The sequence below is a fragment of the Elephas maximus genome, chromosome 11, assembly GCF_024166365.1.
Source record: "Elephas maximus indicus isolate mEleMax1 chromosome 11, mEleMax1 primary haplotype, whole genome shotgun sequence".
Lineage (NCBI taxonomy): Eukaryota > Metazoa > Chordata > Mammalia > Proboscidea > Elephantidae > Elephas > Elephas maximus.
Window position 1 is genome coordinate 30,468,160 of NC_064829.1, and position 18,845 is coordinate 30,487,004.

Here is an 18,845-nt window from a genome sequence, read left to right on the forward strand (position 1 = left end):
AGGTATCCTGTAGCCATTGAGTCCATTTAGACTCATATAAGCAGAAGAAAAACGGAGGAAGAAATGATTAATTCTGCCTGGGGGAGCCAGGAGTGACAAGGAAAGCAGGTAACTGAGGAATGGTTGAGGAGCAGAAGAAGGTAGCATAAAGTACAGGCTAAACTGATGGGCAGAATATGGTAGAAATATGCAAAAGGAACCACTTTATCCCTAAAGTGGTTCCTTCTGTATGTTTCTACCACTTTATTTTCCAGAAGGATGAGATTTCTCCACAGAACTAGTTAGCCTTTAGTTGCTCATTAAATCTTTTTGCTTCAATATGCACTTACATTTAGCCCTTTTCCACAAAATGATTGCATACAATTATATTCAAAATTCCACTCAACATACTCATTTCATTCTTTAAACACAGACAAAAGGACAAAATGCCATGCTTCATCAGATTTATCTCCTTTTAAATAAATTTACATAATGGAATTCCACCAAATCGTGAGAAAGAAATCTGCTTGCTTTATGGCATTTTATGAAATCTTTAATCACTAAGCATACTGGAAAAACAATTTTCTCAAGAGATCCCCTGGGACTGGAAAAATCATTATAGTAAACAGTTGGCTGTGCATCGTGATTCTGTCTCACCATATCAATAGGTTCCCATTGATCCTGATGAACTGAAGAAGCTTAAATGATACGTCATGACAAAAAGGCGTGACAAAGGGAAACAGGAAGTTGCATGGACTTTGGATCTAAATAAATACAATTATTCTTTTATTTTAAAGGAATTAACACAAGTTATAAGCAACTTTTAAAAAGAAGAGTAAACTTTTAGAGAAAATAATTTTCAAATACTTTAAGAAAGGTATCTTTTAACATCTTTTTTTCACATTCTCTCAATACCAGGATAGGTTTGATTTAAATTATTCTGATTAAACACTTAAAAATAAGCTATAGGTCTGCACAGTTTTTCTTGTTCTCCTTAACCCCATATCCAGTTGCCCAATATCACTATTACATTTGAGGATGGAAGGCAGGCCAGGGTGCGGGAGCATAAGTGAAGGGAACATTGGTACAGGATGAGTTTGAAGAGACAGGCAGGGTCTGGATCACGTGAAGGGTCTTGAAGGCCATTAAGGAAGTTGAATTTTATTCCAGGTGCAATGAGAAGCCATTGAAGGGCTTTAGGCAGGGCAGTATCACTGTGGGTGTTGTGTACAAAATGAATGTCAAGGGAGCCACCAGACTGGAGTCTCAGAGAATACTGAAGAGGCTACTGCCAAGGCCTGGCAGGGACCAAGAGCGGGTGCTGCACAGATGATGGGAATGAGAGCTCACAGTCTTCAACACCCTGGTACACCACAGGCATTAATTTATTCTTTCCAATAACCCTATGAGCCATTTGTAGATGAAGAAATAAGGGAAAGAAAAGTTCAGTAACTTTGCCAAGAGCGGAGGAAGTGGTACAGCTACAATTTACCAGCCTGCAGCCCTGGCACCTGCATTCTTGATCTCCACATGATGCAAACAGGACACGGATGGAATCAAGGTATGATTTGAAGGTGGAACTGGCAGGCCTTGGTCTGAGTTTCATGGATGCAGCACATGTGAGGAGCGTGTCATGAATCACTCCCAGGTTTCTGGCTTTAAGAGATGGGAAGAGGTGTCATTTACTCCTAGAGAAAACCCTAGGCGCAGCAGGATTTGGAAGATCAAGAATTCATTTTTTTATATGTCAAACTGACAGTGGAGTATATAAATCTCTAACCAGAGGTCCTTGTAAGAGGGAGGCAGGGAGATCAGAGTCAGAGAGAGAGACTGGAAGATGCTACACAGTTGACTTCCAAGATGGAGGATGCAGCCAAGGAATGCGGGCGGCCTCTAGAAGCCAGAAAAAGCTCTCTCCTGGAGCATTCAGAAGGAACACAGCCCTGCTGACACCTTAATTTTAGAACTTCTGGCCTCTAGAGCTGTAAGAGAATAGCTCTGCACTGTGTAAGCCGCTAAGTGTGTATGAATTTGTTACAGCAGCAATAGGAACACCAGGAAATTTACATTAATATTTAAAATGATGTGGTATAGAATATGGAGGTGAGAAAAGCAGTAGCTAAACAAAGGCCCTTGGGAAGCCACAAGGAAGTGGGAAGCAGGGCTAATGTGGAGGGAAGAGCCTGAATCAAGGAGGAATGTTTCTTTTGCAGCAGAAGGAAAGGAGGAAGTGGCAACGAAGGTTGATGTGTAGAGACTGCGGTGAGAAGATGAATTTCAAAACAGTTTTTGTTAACTCAATGAATTATGTGGCCAGGTCATCAGCAAGGTCAACACTTGAACCCAGGGCTTTTGACTCTTAAGAGTCAAAGGATTCCCAAGATTTCATGGTAATAAACAGAAGGCATGGCCATAAAAGAGCTACTATGTTCAGGCAAATAAAACAAAACTCGGGTGGTCCATCGAGGGCAGACAGGAGCAAGTTCATGGCCCCTGTGCCACTGCTTCATTCCTACAGCCGTGGGACCCCGCGCCCATCAACCCAGCACCTGGATGCAGCTTCATGATCCTTCTCAACACAGCAATCCACAAAGCGCAGGCACTGCAGCGCCATCTGAATTGGCATTTGAGATGAAGTTTATTTGCCAACCCTGACCTAGGGAGCATAGTTCTTTAGATCTCCTCCTCCCAGAGGAGGTGATCGTGGAGATGAGCGTCAGAATACCACTAAGCAGAAAGATGACAGTCGCTGCTAAAAGTCTATCAATAAGAAAATGATAAAAGCAATGGTGCTACAACCATACCATGGACTACTATGCAACCTTTAGACAGAATGTGATGGAGCCAGAGTACTGGGGGAAGCGTCTAAGATCAGTTTTCACGTGAAAAAGCAGGTTGAGAACAATTATAGCTACTCCCATTCATGATTTAAAAAATAAAAAAAATCCATATGTACACACGCACATCTACATGCAAATGCTTACAAAAGTTCTGGAACAGACTATATCAGGCTGTTAGCAAGAACCTCTTAGGAAAGTGCGTGATTAGGGGAAGGGGTGAAGGGAGCCTTTCGTTAGATACTCTACATACTTTTATACTGAACTGCTTGTAACAAACATGTTTCCTTTTGAAAAGAAAAATAAATGTATTTATATATATATTAAAATATACAATATATATAAAAGGACAAAAAGAGGAGCATTTGAAGTGCCTGGATTCTTTGATAACCAGACTTCTTTGTTCGGCTGATTCCTCGCTTAATCCTGTACTCAATCCTTCTAGCGTCTTTCCATTTTGGTTGTCCCACAGCAAAAGGAACACATGAGATAACACTGTTGGACCTGGCACACAGTGGACGTTCAACAACTGTCAGCAGCCTTAAATCATCCACCTTCCCTTCCTCCCTCCCTCCCTCAATCACAGGAACTACTTCTTCACCTTGTACTCCTTCCACTGCTTTCAAACCCTGCCTTTACTTTCTCTTCCCAATATCTGAGCCATTCATTTCACAAATACCATATTTAATTGACAACACCATCATCATTATGCTCATCTTTTTCTAATTATTCCCAAAATCTTGCTATTTAGATTACTTACTCCCCTTCTTTTAATTATATCATACCCCTACTAGTAACATTTAGGGTTGCTACGAGTCGGAATCGACTTGACAGAAATGAGTTTGGTTCAGTTTTTTGGTACTAATAATGTTCCTATTTGCTTTTGTTTACCTTATATAAGGAATGTCTTCTCCATAAGTCCACCACCAACCAACAGCATTTTCCTTGTCCGATATTGTCCTCTATGTTCCTTATCTTCCTTAACCTAAACTCTTCCAGCCCTTATTTCTTCTATTCTCACCGTGCTTGCTCTTTAATTTCTTACTGTGAATCTCTACCTCATACCCACCAAGGTTTTCTGCTTCCATGGATCAGGTTTTGTGAAGCCCAGAAACTGATATGTGCCCCTATTATAAGTGTTTCATTTCCTTCTATTAAAAAATTCTTTTTTGTCAATCTCACTGATCTCTAATCACTCCCCTCCTACCCTGCCCCCTACCCATACCTGCCTCCAAAATTCTGAACATGAATTCCTAAGAGGTCAAAGCTACTCAGCAGTCCCTCCTCCCAAGTCATCCTCAACTCTCCACATTCATCTCCTGTTTACTGAGCACTCAATACACACCAGGCATGATTCTAAGCATTATTTAAACATAGTAACTCATTGAATCCTCACAGAAACCTGTCAAAATGAATACTGTAACTATCCCCATTTAAAATATGTGGAAATTGAGAACCAGAAAGGTCACAGAACTTGCCATGGTCACACAGTTGGCTGGCGTCAGGGGCAGGATGTGATCCAGGCAGCCTGGCTCTAGAGTCCAGGCTCCTGGCCATTGCTCTGTGCTGGCACTCGGCTGGCAGCTCTGAAGCAAAGCTAGGCACTTCCTTTTCTCTGCTCCAGTCACACCATGGTCTCACGTCTACTTTGGCACTCAGCCTGTTATACTGCAACCTAAGTCTTACTCATCTGTATTCTTTACTCTAAGACCTCTTTGAGGACAGGATTGTCCACTTCTCTATCCCTAGTACATGTAATGGCACCTGGTACCAGGTGGTACTTAATAAATGAATAAATGAATTAAACAAACGAATAAATTAGAGTGTGCTGTTTCAACAGCACCCAGTCCTAGCACAGCATCAGCCTTCAATATAGGCTGACTCAGTGACAAGACTGCCATTTCAGACCTTCATGACACAAGAAATGGGTAGTTTTGGGAGCTATGCTGATACATTTCTATCTGGTCATTCCAGGAAACTCAAGTGACATCCACCATAAGCATAAGAGTACACTTAGGGGTGGTCTTTAAATCACAAACACTCCACTGAAGGATTCTAGAATTACCTGACAGAGCATCATAGAACTCGTCCTCACTAAGGATGCTGAGAGGTGGCGATCCTTTAACCAGGGACTGCTCTAATTCATGATGCTCAGTGGCCAGAGCCTCCAGTGCTTCTGACAAAATTTTGTTTTTCTCTTGCTCTTGTTCCAACTTAAAATTCCTCACCTAGAAGGAAACAGACACACAAAAAAGGCTTCAGAGTGATGAGACTCAGACCTACTTATTGGAATATGAAAATTACTTGGTTCTGATCCAATTCAACTGCAACATCAGAAATAAAAACAGTCTTGCTAGATCTGTCTTGGATGAATGAGCAAAATTACTAAACTAATTTTGTTCTTCCCAGGGGGCCTTTTCTCACAACAGCTCTAGCTGGTGAAAATGGATTAAGAACTACCAAATGAATTCAGCTCAAATGATCAGGATCATGGTATGAGCAGCTTAGCCATTTCAGAAAACATATTTTAAAAAAGCAATCTGTCTCAACATTAATGATGAGGTTAAGAAACTAGTTTCAGCAAGTTTTTAAACAAAATAAAGAACACCATTCTAAATATTTAAATGTGTACCACATGAAAGTGTGAGGTAAACCTGTTAATTGTTCAGTTTACATCCAGAATAGTGTAAGTTAAGTAGAGGGCAACCAGCTGCTAGGCAAATATTATAAACAGTTTTATTGTTTCAATTCCATATTTTACCTCGAATTTGGCTCACTAAAAGAAATAAGGGCTAGAATTACAGAAACAGTAAAGGGTGGCTCTTCGCCCTCTGAAGATCCAATCTATTCCTATCTGGTCCAAGAGCATTTGAACCTTAGCAGTTGACTAAAACCCTCTAAAATTTAACTAATCCAGTCCTTATATAAAATAACAGATAACTGGTTTTGGCATGGACCATTTTATCTACTTTTGTATCAGAACTCTGAAAATCAAAACTATTCCATAATCTCCCTCAATTTCTAGAGACAATGTGGCACTGTAGACAGGGGATACAAAAGGTGGGATCTAACATAATCTGCCCTGTAGTCTCAGAAAAGTCTCTTGTTCCTTAGTTTCTTCACCTATAAAATAAGATTCTGCTATCTCATGTACTTTGGACATTTTATCAGAAGGGACCAGACCCTTGGGAAGGACATTATGCTTCGTAAAGTAGAGGACCACCAAAAAAGAGGAAGGACCTTCAACGAGACGGATTAACACACTGGTTGCAACAATGGGCTCAAGCATAACGACAATTGTGAGGACAGTGCAGGACCCGGCAGCATTTTGTTCTGCTGTACATAGGGTCACAATGAGTCAGACCTAACTTGACGGCACCTAACAACAACAACACAATCATCTATAATCTCATCAGTGGTCTTCAATCTCAGTAGTCTTCAAAAAAAACTTTTTTTCCTTTAGCAAACCTATTTTTCAAATATAATCCTATAATCCCAACATATAAAATAGATGCCTTAGAAAGCAGACATGTGCTAGGAGATGCTGGGTATGGAGCACAAGCCCCATCCCTGTGGCTCACTCCTGTCCTTAAGGTCCAATCCCAGGAGCTGTACCAACAATCTGAAAGGCATAGAATGGGGTGACCTCCTAGACCTCCTCCAGGTTATTAACATTTCCATCTCTTGGTCTTGGAAGCTGTAGAACTCTCTTAACTGCTCCTCTGAATTCCTCACCCTGCTGAATCTAGCCCCTTTTACTTCCTGACATTCCCTCTTTTGCTCTGAGTCGAAGCCCTTTGTGGCCCCGAGTCCCTGATGCTGCACACTAGCTACAATGTTCCAGGAAGTCAGTCCCGGGTGTAACTTGAAATATAGTTTCACTGAAGTGCTAAGTTTGTAGCAGAAACAGGGTTAATCCGTTATTATTTTGCGAATAGTTCCAGTCCTCTGCACCTGTGTTTATCATTATAGCAATGAGATTATTATTTTTAGAGCTATGATAATGAAATAGAAAAACAATAAATGGTAAGCAATAATGAGCAGAGAAATCATACAAAACTGATTAAAAAAAAAAAAGAAAACTTCTGTAATTACAAATTTTAGGAAGCTGAAAAATATTTGGTAATATTCCTATAAGGAGCCCTGGTGGTTCAAAGGTTAAGTGTGTGACTGCTAACAGAAATGTTGGTGGTTATAAACCATCCTGCTCTCTGCTCCCATAAAAATTACTGCCTAGAAAACCCTATGACAATTAAGATATAACTATCCGTCTTTTCCTGTCTAGAATGAAGGAGAGTGAACGACAAAACCAAAGATTCAAGGAAGAAATTAGTCCATAGGACTAATGGACCACACGAACCACAGCCTCTTCTAGCCTGAGACCAGAAGAACTAGATGGTGTCCGGCTACCACTATCACCATTCTGACCAGGGACAAAATAGAAGGTCCTGGTTAGAATGGGTGAAAAATGCAGAACAAAACTCAAATTCATAAAAAAAAAAAAAAAAAAAAATCAGACTTACTGGACTGATAAAGACTAGAGGAACCCTTGAGACTATCACCCTAAGACACCCTTTTAACCTGGAAGAAAGCTACTCTTGAAGGTCACCTTTGAGCCAAATAACAGACTGGCCTATAAAATAAACAATAACACCCATGATGAATGTGGTCCTTTAAACAATCAACTGTACAAGACTGAAAGGTCAAAATTCACACAAAAGCAAATATGAGAAGGCAAGGAGGGGCAGAGAAACTGGATGGATGGAAACAGGGCAGGAGGGGTTGAAAATGGTGAAAGTGCTAACGCATTGCAAGGATTATAACCAATGTTACAGAACAATATGTGGATGAATTGTTGAATGGGAATCTATTTTGCTGTGTAAACTTTCACCCAAAACACAATAAAAAAGTAAAAACAAAACAAAATTAAGGTGCATTAAAAACAAAACAAAACCCTATGGGGCAGTTCTACTCTGTCATATGGGGTCGCTATGAGTAAAACTTGACTCGCAGCACCCAATAACAACAATATTCCTATAACCTACACTGTATTTACAGAGGGTGAAATACTCTTATTGAGGCTGGAGTACAAATTAAAAAAAAAAGTAGAATGCTGTTTTTCCTCTATCTGCTGGGTTAAGTAATTCATTTATCTATAAACAAAGATAACAAAATTGTGCACAATGTCCAAAACGATCTGTCCTGTGAATATAAAAGATCTAAACACACCACTAAAGTATTTGGAGATTCCAAAAACAACACTGCAAGAAGATCCAAACTCTTTCCCTCCCACCCACTCTCCGCCTTCAACTTTTCAAATATCAAAATGTAAATGTGCTGTTAATTCTTAAAAATAAGAATCAACTAAATTATCTTCTCTATTTTAACAAATATACAAGTCTTCATACATAAATTCATCTAGCAAATTTCGGCAAAGTGGCAAAATAAGTGATTGAAGCCCCAAAACACCCAGTTTCCTCAAAAAAAAAAAAAATCTTACTGAAAGTCCATTAATCCTTTATCCATCTAAAATAAGCATCACTTCAATTCTGCAACATCTATATCTGTTCTCACTTCTTTTAAGAGAAAAAAGCGTAAAGAGTAGGAAGCAAAAGAGAGAGAGAAGAAGCTCTATGCCGTGTTACCTTTTTTTTTTTTTTTTTAAATCTGTGAACTGATCTGGGTATATTTTCATTAGTTTCAAGTACAACAGGATTTTCTGCACTGACTGCTTACAAAACAGCAATGTCTCCCATCACATAAAGCACTACGAGTGAGAAGCTATACGTCAGAGCAACTGCACCAGCAAAGCGCTCTCTAGATGGTTCTGAAGCATCTAAGAATATACTTAACTGCCATAGTGCTTTTTAGTTCCTTAGAAGGATCACTGGAATAATGTAATTCCAAGTCCTCTACAATCTCAATATTTTGGAAACACCAATGGAAAATCCTGCATTTAAAAATTATTGTAGATAAACCAAAAGCAAAGAAGTTTCCTGAATACAACCTAACACTTTGAAGGCCAGAGTGGCAGGGACAGGGGTCTGGGGACCATGGTTTCAGGAGACATCTAGGTCAACTGGCATAACAAAATGTATTAGGAAAACATTCTGCATCCTACTTTGGTGAGTGGCATCTGGGGTCTTAAATGCTAGCAAGCAGCCATCTAAGATGCATCAATTGGTCTCAATCCACCTGGAGCAAAGGAGCATAAAGAACATCAGACACAAGGTAAATAAGAGCCTAAGAGACAGAAAGGACCACATAAACCAGAGACTCCATCAGCCTGAGACCAGAAGAACTAGATGGCGCCTGGCTACAATAGATGTCGAAACTGAACATAAGGGCCAATCCCACAGAGGTTGAGGGGAACCTCCCTACCATTAAGAAGAGCCTGGAATAATAAAATCTATTAAGAAAACATTCTGCATCCCACTTTGGAGAGTGGCATCTGGGGTCTTAAACACTAACAAGCGGCCATCTAAGATCCATCAATTGGTCTCAACCCACCCGGATCAAAGGAGAATGAAGAACACCAAGGACACAAGGTAATTACGAGCCCAAGAGACAAGAAAAGGCCACATAAACCAGAGGCTACATCAGCCTGAGACCAGAAGAGCCAGATGGTGCCCAGCTATAACCGATGACTGCCCTGACAGGGAACACAAGAGAGAATCCCTGATGGAGCAGGAAAACAGTGGGATGCAGACCTCAATTCTCATAAAAAGACCAGACTTAGTGGTCTGACTGACACTAGAGGGACCCTGGAGGTCATGGTACCCAGGCCTTCTGTTAGCCCAAGAACAGAAACATTCCTGAAGCCAACGCTTCAGACAGGAATTGGACTGGACTATAAGATAGAAAATGATGTTGGTGAGGAGTGAGCTTCTTGGCTCAAGCAGATACATGAGACTATGTGGGCAGCTCCAGTCTGGAGGTGAGATGAGAAGGCAGAGGGGGACTGGAGCTGGTTGAATGGACATGGAGAATACAGGGTGGAGAGGAAGGGTGTGCTGTCTCACGAGGGGGAGAGCAGCTAGGGGTACATAGCAAGGGATGTATAAGTTTTTGTATGAAGAGACTGACTTGATTTATAAATTTTCACTTAAAGCACACACAAAAAAAAATTAGTATTGAACGGCTGATAAAGGAATATGCAAAGTACAATCTCATAACATCTTCAGCTTACTTTTAAACTATGTTTCTAAACTCCCACTCTCTAGCTTAGAAGCTATATTCTTAAGACAGAAACAGTAAGGATACATGGCTACAAGAACAAAGAATGCATTAACTTGAGACTGAAATACTAAATTTTGAATAAAAAAACTTATCTAGCACTGACTTATTTCCATGGTTATGGATGCAATAGTATTGTGACTTCAAAACTTTTTTAAGATATGTGCTTTAGGTGGCTCCTTGCTCTTACCACATAGCTGTTAAAGCAGTGGGTCTGGCCCTTTACAGCTGAGGAAAACTCTCCTGCCCACTAGTCAGACTGCCACATTGTCTCTGTGTAAGAGAATGGAGCTCTCACGGGAAAGCTAAGGGCCGATGTTACTCCCAAGTCCACAGACAGGCTGAATCACACTTTTATTTCCAAGGTCTGGGAAAACTAAGCTTTTATCCCATGTCTCAGGCATCATCAAGTATGGAAATATATTCTTGGGCAGTAGAGTATATACTTGCAAAATAAATTTCAGGATTTTCATCTGACACTAATGCCCTTTCAGCTACCCTATTTCATCAGAACTTTTTCAGGTGTAATAAATTTCCTTATGTTCCTAAAGCCTTCCTCATCAGTCCTTTCTACTACTAAACAAAGACATTTATTTAAAGATAACTATGCCTCAGTGACCAAGGCAGATTTGTGTGAATAAGAGCAAACAGACACAAGGGAGGGATACACATGGAGGCTGTGGAGGGGGGTTGTATAGAGTTTGTAGACAACTCTAAGAACCTCTGGTGGCGTCGTGGTTAAACGTTACGGCTCCAACGACATACATTTTCCATTCTAGAAATAGCACTTAAAAGATTATATTGCTACAAGCATGTCATTGTATAATTTCCAAATTATTCCAGATTATAGTATAATGTAGCAAAAATTTCAAAAGGTTTTTAAGCGTCACCATGTCAATTACAGAACAGAGGGTTAAATTATTGTATAATGGTACATATTAAACATATTGCAAACATCTTTAAATGTCATATAATGATTGAGGACTGGCTATATAAAAATGATCTTTCTAAATCACTCTATTCAATAAGGACTCTGAAAATTTAACAGCATTTTTTAAATGGCTTCTTTAACCTCTCTACTAAATATCTGTTCATGATTGTATCTCCAGCACCTGGAATGCTGCCTGTAACATGGGTTGGAAACATATTTTGAAATGAATGAAAATTATGGTGTGTATTAACAAGGGACGAGGGGAAACTAAAGCAATACAAAATAACTTCTCTTGATAAGATCACTTTAACCAGTAATAATATTTCAAAATTTACCAAAAAAATCTAAGTACAGGGTCCTGAGCAAAAAAAAGTCTCTTAAAATCTCATTATTCTTAACCTCAGTGAGAGTTATCTGTCAAAAAAAAAAAAAAAAAAAGGATTTAACTTGCTGAGCATTTGTGTAAAACACGGTTTTGCTTACACAGTATTATTTCTATATTTAATACTGATGATAAAGTATATGCATAGCATTTTACTGTTTCAGAAGCACTTTTACATACTGTTAGTTCATTAAATCATCATTAAAACCATGTGAGGAATGTGTGTGCATACAAAAGGAAGATCATAAAGTTTCAGTAACTTGCCAAAGGTCACCAGAGGAGTAAGAACTGAAACCAAGAGTTTTTAACCCTAAATCCCATAAGCTTCACAACCCATGGTGTTGCCAATAACTAAATGGCCCAGTAACAATATTGATGGAAGGTACGATCGTGAGTCTTAGAAGCAGAGGACCTCACCGGCTTTCTCTGACAGGATTTACTAGACTGGTAAAAAAAAAAAAAAAAAAAAAAAATTTTTTTTTTTTTTTCCAGGCAAAATGCGGGAGGGAGCAGAGTTACCTGGACTCCAGCAGTACATTCATCTAAACCTTCCCTAGATCCCTTGCTGGAGATCACACTCCTATAAAATGAGAAGGGTATTAGGTAGACCAGGAACCTCCCCCAGGAGACAGGCTTCTCATTCCAAGCCCTGGTGGCTCTGTCCAGTCCAAGTCCTGGCTTAGAGCCAAGGTTCTCGGTCATGAGGAGCACAGCAGAATCCACATCAGCTAGTTTGTTTTGTTTTGAATTAGAAGTTCCAGTTCTAACCCAAACCACTGACTCAGGACTTCCGAGAATGTGACCGAGGCAGGTGCACAGTGACAGAGACTGCTCAATGCCTGCCAGAACCCGGCTTGCCCTCTTCCTCAGTAAGCGCCTCAGTCTCCTATCTGGGTACAATGCCCTCCAGCTGAGACTATTTCTCAGTCTCTCTTGCAGCTATGGCCACATGACCCAGAAGAATGGAAGTATTGCACAGAATTTACCACATCTCCTTAAAGGGAGGGCACACTCCTTTTTCCAAAATTTGATACTTAAAACAGCCCCTACCACCTGAAGCTGCCATACCAGACCCAGACTGTGCCTCCTGTCTTCTTCCAAGTGAAGGATAATCTCTAACTTATTTAAGCTACTGATGGAAACCCTGGTGGTGTCGTGGTTAAGAGTTAAGGATGCTAACCAAAAGGTCAGCAGTTCAAATCCACCAGGCTTTCCTTGGAAACTCTATGGGGCAGTTCTAGTTCTACTCCATCCTATAGGGCTGCTATGAGTTGAAATCTACTCGACGGCAAGAGGTTTAGGTTGCTTGGTTTTGGGTTTTTTGTTTGTTTAATGCTAATACTAACTAGTACAGGTAATTTTTTTTAAAGCCCCACAACTTAGTCTGATGTGACCCCTAAATAAAAACTACTCATTTAGAAGAATTTCAGTTTAATTTTTTTTATTTTTACTGGGCACCTACTACTATTGCAAGGTAAGTGCTAGGGATACAAAGTAGAATAAGAAACTGGTTAACCCGCAAAGAGATTATAGTCTAGTAGGAGAAGGCACTTCACACTCCTGCCCAGCTCATCTATTAAAAATGCAAACCCACTAAAACTTCCTTATAGAAAACCTTTCAATGGCTCCTGACTGCCTTCACAGTCTCAAAAGTGGAGTGTGTGCACCATGAAACATGAAAATATTAGAAAGTCTTTTGTATTTATTTTTGTCTAAAATATTAGATAAAATGTCACATTAAGGATATAATATTATATATAGAGATTGACTTTATAGAGATTGACACTGATGCCTTCACACAGTCCACGTGTCTCAGGGTCAAGGGTCAAGTGCAGGAGGTACAGTAACTTCAGGGAGGAGTTGGCAAGGACCACTCAGAGGCTGAAAGAAGCCTCTTGCACTGTAACCAAACTTAGTAACCAAACTCACACTGCAGTTTATGTGAGTTTGGTTACTAAGATTTACAGACCATCTCATCTAGTTTTAGTTAACTGAGAAAATACACAGATAGCATAAAGACTGTTGCAAAGACACTGCAGACTGATGATAATACCCTTGGTGCAAACAAAGTGAACAAACAAAATAGCAAAGGCTTCTATGGCTCACGTAAGCGCTGCATCAGCTACTCCAGGAAAAATAGACCATAGAACCCGATGACAGTAAGCCAGTTCTTCAAATTCAAAATTATCAAGATCATAGGCAATATGGATATATGTCTATCACGTAGGACAACCCCTACTTATTTATTGCACCTTGAGATATGAGCTAATGAGCATGTGAAGACAGGACATTCGGCTCAACATTTGAAATCTAAGCATCCAGAGCATGAAGATAAACCTCCCAAACTTTTTTTTTTTTCCCAGTGATATTTAAAGTCACAGAACACTCGGTCCAGGCTTTAAATATTTTTTTTACTGAATTTAATAATAGATGTTTAGAAACTTTTTTTGAGGTTTCTTGATAGAAAAGACAAAAAAGTCACAAACCATTTGGGGAAATTCTTCTAATGACTTCCCCTTCTCCCAAAAAAGCCTGAAGAAGTAGAATATATAAACAGCTCTTAAAACTCAACAACAAAAGAACAAGTAAGCCAATTTAAAAATGAGCAAAGAACTTGAATAAACATGTCTGCATAGAAGATACACAAATGGCCATGAAGCACATGAAAAGATGCTCAAAATCTTTAGTCATTAGGAAAGTTCAAATCAACCATTAAGAAACGTCACTTCAGCTATATTTAAAAAAAAAAAAAAAAGGAAAATAACAAGTGTTGGTAAGGATGTGGAGAACACGGAACCCTTGAACACTGCTGGTGGGAATGTAAAATGGTGCAGCAACTGTGGAAAACAGTTTGGTGATTCCTCAAAAAGTTAAACACAGAGTTACCATATGACCCAGCAATTCCACTCTTACGTACATATACAAAAGAACAGAAAACAGGTTTTCAAACAAATACACAAACATTCATAGCACTACTCACAATTAGCAAAAGAGGAAACAACACAGAAGTCTATCAACGGATGAATGAGTAAACAAAATGTTGTATACCCATACAATGGACTCTTAATTCAGAGATAAAAGGAATGAGGTAATGATACATGCTACAATGTAGATATTCCCTGTAAACACTATGCTAAGTAAAAGAAGTCAAAAACAAAAGGTTATGTTCTGTATGATTCCATTTACATGAAATGCCCAAACCAAAAGAGGAAACCCTGGTGGTGTAGTGGTTAAGTGCTACAGCTGCTAACCAAAGGGTCGGCAGTTCGAATCTGCCAGGCGCTCCTTGGAAATTCTATGGGCTTTGGGTTTTAAACCAAAAAACCAAACCCAGTGCCGTCAAGTCGATTCCGACTCATAAAAAAAGAAAAAAAAAATTTTTTTTTTTCATAGCGACCCTATAATACGTAAATCCTTAGAGACAGAAGGCTGGTCAGTGGTCGCCAGGAGATGGGGGGACAGAGAATGAGAAGTGAGGGTTACTGGATACACGGTTTCCTTTTGGAGGGATAAAAATGCTTTGAAACTGGACAGAGGTGATGGTTGCATAACATTGTGACTGTACTGAATGGCACTAATTTGTACACTTTAAAATAGTTGATTTTCTGAGTTTTAGCTCCAATGAAAAAAAAAATTTTTAAAAACTCAAAAATCCTCCCTCAGACACAAACACACGCAAATATGGACTTATCACATGACCCTGTCATTTTATTCCTACGTATTTACCTAACAGAAACGGATAATTATGTCCATGCAACGACCCGAATATTCACTGAAGTTTCATTTGTAATAGCCCAAAACTTGAAACAACCCAAATATCCAACAGGTGAAGAAATGGATAAATTGTGGTATATCCATATAAGGGAATACTAGTCAGCAATAAAAAGAATGAACCACTGATACATGTAACAATATGGATGAATCTCAAAATAATTATGCTGAGTTAAGAAAGCCAGGCCCCTCCAAAAAGTACATGCTGTATGATTCTTCTAATGTAAAATTCCAGAAAACACTTACTCTACTTGGTTGTCTCAGGACAGGAGTGTGAACAATAGTGGGAGGTATTACAAAGAGGCAGAAACTTTTGGAAGTAACAGAATTATTAACTTCATTGTGGCGATGGTTTCACTAGTATAAACAAATACTCATTAAACTACACTTTAAATATATGTAGTTTATTGTACACCAACTATACCTCAATAAAATTATAAAATACGATAATACTTAGCAATAGTAAGGGCACAACAAAAAGGCCGCTCATATAATGATGATGTTGTTAGGTGCCATCGAGTTGGTTCAAACTCATAAAGACCCTACCTACAACAGAACAAAACACTGCCCAGTCCTGCACCATCCTCATGGTCATCGTTATGGCCATTGTTGAAGCCACTGTGTCAATCTGTCTCGTTGAGGGTCTCTCCCTTTTTCGCTGACCTCTCTACTCTGTTCTATAGGGTAGATACTAGTAGGAATCGATTCACTGACAACAGATTTTACTGCATTACCAAGCATGATGTCCTTCTCTGGGAACAGGTCCTTCCTGATAAGTGTCCAAAATATGTGAGACAAAGTCTCACCATTCCTGATTCTAAGGAGCGTTCTGGCTGTACGTCTTCCAAGATAGGTTTGTTCTTTTTTTTTTTTTTGTACTTTAGATGAAGGTTTACAGAACAAACTAGCTTCTCATTAAACAGTTAGTACACATTTTGTTTTGCGACATTGGTTACCAACCCCACAACATGACAACACTCACCCTTCTCGATCTTGGGTTCCCTATTACCAGCTTTCCTGTTCCCTCCTGCCTTCTAGTCCTTGTCCCTGGGCTGGTGTGCTCCTTTAGTCTCGTTTTTTTTATGGGCCTGTGTAATCTTTATCTCATACAAAGGGTAAACCTCGGGAGTGACCTCATTCCTGAGCTAAAAGGGTGGTCCAGGGGCCATATGTTGGGGTTTCTCCAGGCACTTTCAGGCCAGTAAGTCTGGTCCTGTTTTGTGAGTCAGAATTTTGTTCAACATTTTTCTCCAGCTCTGTCCAGGATCCTCTATTCTGATCCCTGTCAGAGCAGTCGGCGGTAGTAGCTGGGCACCATCTAGTTGTACTGGACTAAGTCTGGTGGAGGCTTAGTCCTTTGGACTAATCTTTCCCTTATGTCTTTAGTTTTCTTCATTCTCCATTGCTCCTGACGGGGTGAGACCAGTGGAATACCTCAGATGGCAGCTCACAAGCTTTTAAGACCCCAGGTGCTACTCACCAAAGTAGAATACAGAACATTTTCTTTAGAAACTATGTGCACTGTTTGTTCTTTTGGCAGTCCGTGGCATATTCAATAGTCTTCAAAAACACCAAGCTCAAAGGCTTTAATTCTTCTTTGGTCTTCCTTATTCATTGTCCAGCTTTCACATGCATATGGGGTGACTAAAAACACCAGGGCTTGGGTCACGTTCACCTTAGTCCTTAAAGTGACTTCTTTGCTTTTTAACATTTGAAAGAGGTCTTTTGCAGCTGATTAGCCCAGGGGAATGCTTCATTTGATTTCCTGACTGCTGCTTCTATGGGTCTTGATTGTGAATCCAAGTAAAATGAAATCCTTGGCGACTTCAATCATTTCTCCGTTCATCACGATGTTGCTTATTGGTCCAGTTGTGAGGACTTTTGTTTCCTTTACACTGAGATGTAATCCACACTGAAGGCTGTAGTCTTTGATCTTCATCAGTAAGTGCTTCAAGTCCTCTTCACTTTCAGCAAGCCAAGTTGTGTCATCTGCATAACACAGGTTGTTAATGAGTCCTCCTCTAATCCTGATGACCCCTTCTTCTTCTATGGTCCAGCTTCTCAGATTATTTGCTCAGCACACAGATTGAATAAATATGGTGAAAGGATACAACCCTGACACATACCTTTTCTGACTTTAAAACACTCAGTATCCTCCCGTTCTGTTCAAATGACTGCCTCTTGGTCTATGTACAAGTTCCACATAAGCACAATTAAGTATTCTGGAATTTCCACTCTTCTCAATATTATCCATAATTTGTTATGATCCACACAGCTGAATGCCTTTGCATAGTCAATGAAACACTGGTAACCATTTCTGGTATTCTCTGCTTTCAGCAGTGATATCCCTCATTTCACATCTTCTTATGAATCTGCTTTGCATTTCTGGCAGTTCCCTGTCAATGTACTGCTGCAATCCTTTCCGAACAATTTTCAGCAAAATCTTACTTGTGTGTAATACTAATAATATTGTTTGATAATTTTCATATTCTGTTGGATTGCCTTTCTTCAGAGTGGGGACAAATATGGATCTCTTCTAGACAGTTGGCCAGGTACTATATATATATTATTTCATAATCATCAAGAATATTTTTAAATATGCCTATTTAGGAACTGATGTCTGCAAGGTACTCTGGGGTAGTGCACGACGCATGACTTTCTTTCTCCTATGTCAAGTACCGGAACCCATCTGTGATTCTGTTAAGGGCAGTCCTGTCTCATCACAGTTGCACAGCTTCCACCTAAAAATAACTTCCTCTTATATAATCTCTTACCCCAGATTTGTATATTTCATGGGTTCTTGAAAGGAGTTTCTTTTTTAGCGATATGCCACATCATGAAGTAAACATTCATTTTTAAAACCAGATAAGCTGAACCATAATCTAAACGAATCCTTGTTTTTCACAAGTCATTCAGGGGCGCTGTAGTTGACAGCTCTGCTGAAGAAAATAAGTACAAAAAGTTATATGTAGCAGAAGTGACACCATACCAACTCTCTTTTAAAATGAACTTTGAGTTTATTTACATACGACAAATACACTCATTTTTGGTGTATTTTAAGTTCAATGAATACTGACAAAAAATACTTCATGTAATCAGCACCACTATCCAGATACAGAAAATTTCTACTATTTCCCCCAAATTCTCACGCTCCATTAGAGTTACTGTCGCCTTCTCCCCACCCCTCACCCGAGGCAACCACCGCTCTGATTTCTATAACCATGGAGTAAGGTTGTCTGTTCCTGAACTTCAGATAAATGGAATCATGCAAGATGTGCTTTTTTGTGTCTGGCTTCTTTCAGCCAGCGTTAATGTTTCACAGGTTCATTCATGTTGTTGTAAGTATAAGTAGCTGTTTCCTTTTTATTGCTGAGGAGTATTCCATTCTTCAGATATACTATGATTTCCAATGGCACTTCTTTTTAATGCCTTTAGCTCTGTTTCTGAAAATAGCTTTTTGTATATGCTGAACATTGTTAAGACAGGAACTACAACAACTTTGTTTCTATAGAATTTTGATGTTTTACTCTGTTTTAAGAAGTGTTTTCATGTATCTCAAACTAGGGAAAAAAAATCTCAAGTATGCTGGAATCATAACTCAGTAAATTATAACTACATCTTAAGAAAACATTTTAAGGATCTTAGGGCAGTGCATTCCAAGTTTTGTAAGACATTGCCTACACAGAAAAGGGTCTTTGTATGGCCAAAA

At 39.4% G+C, this 18,845-nt stretch overlaps 1 protein-coding gene across 6 annotated transcripts in view; it reads right to left on the minus strand.

Annotated features, from left to right (window-relative positions):
- OSBPL1A (oxysterol binding protein like 1A) overlaps nt 1–18,845 on the minus strand; it is a 256,420-nt gene that overhangs the window by 89,034 nt on the left and 148,541 nt on the right. For 5 of the 6 annotated variants that reach the window (XM_049901659.1, XM_049901658.1, XM_049901660.1 and 2 more), the window contains one exon: nt 4,882–5,044. The exons of the other annotated variant lie outside the window; for it this stretch is intronic. In XM_049901659.1, coding sequence (XP_049757616.1) covers nt 4,882–5,044 — 163 coding nt within the window. The remainder of the gene's footprint in view (nt 1–4,881; nt 5,045–18,845) is intronic. 6 annotated transcript variants of the gene reach the window in all.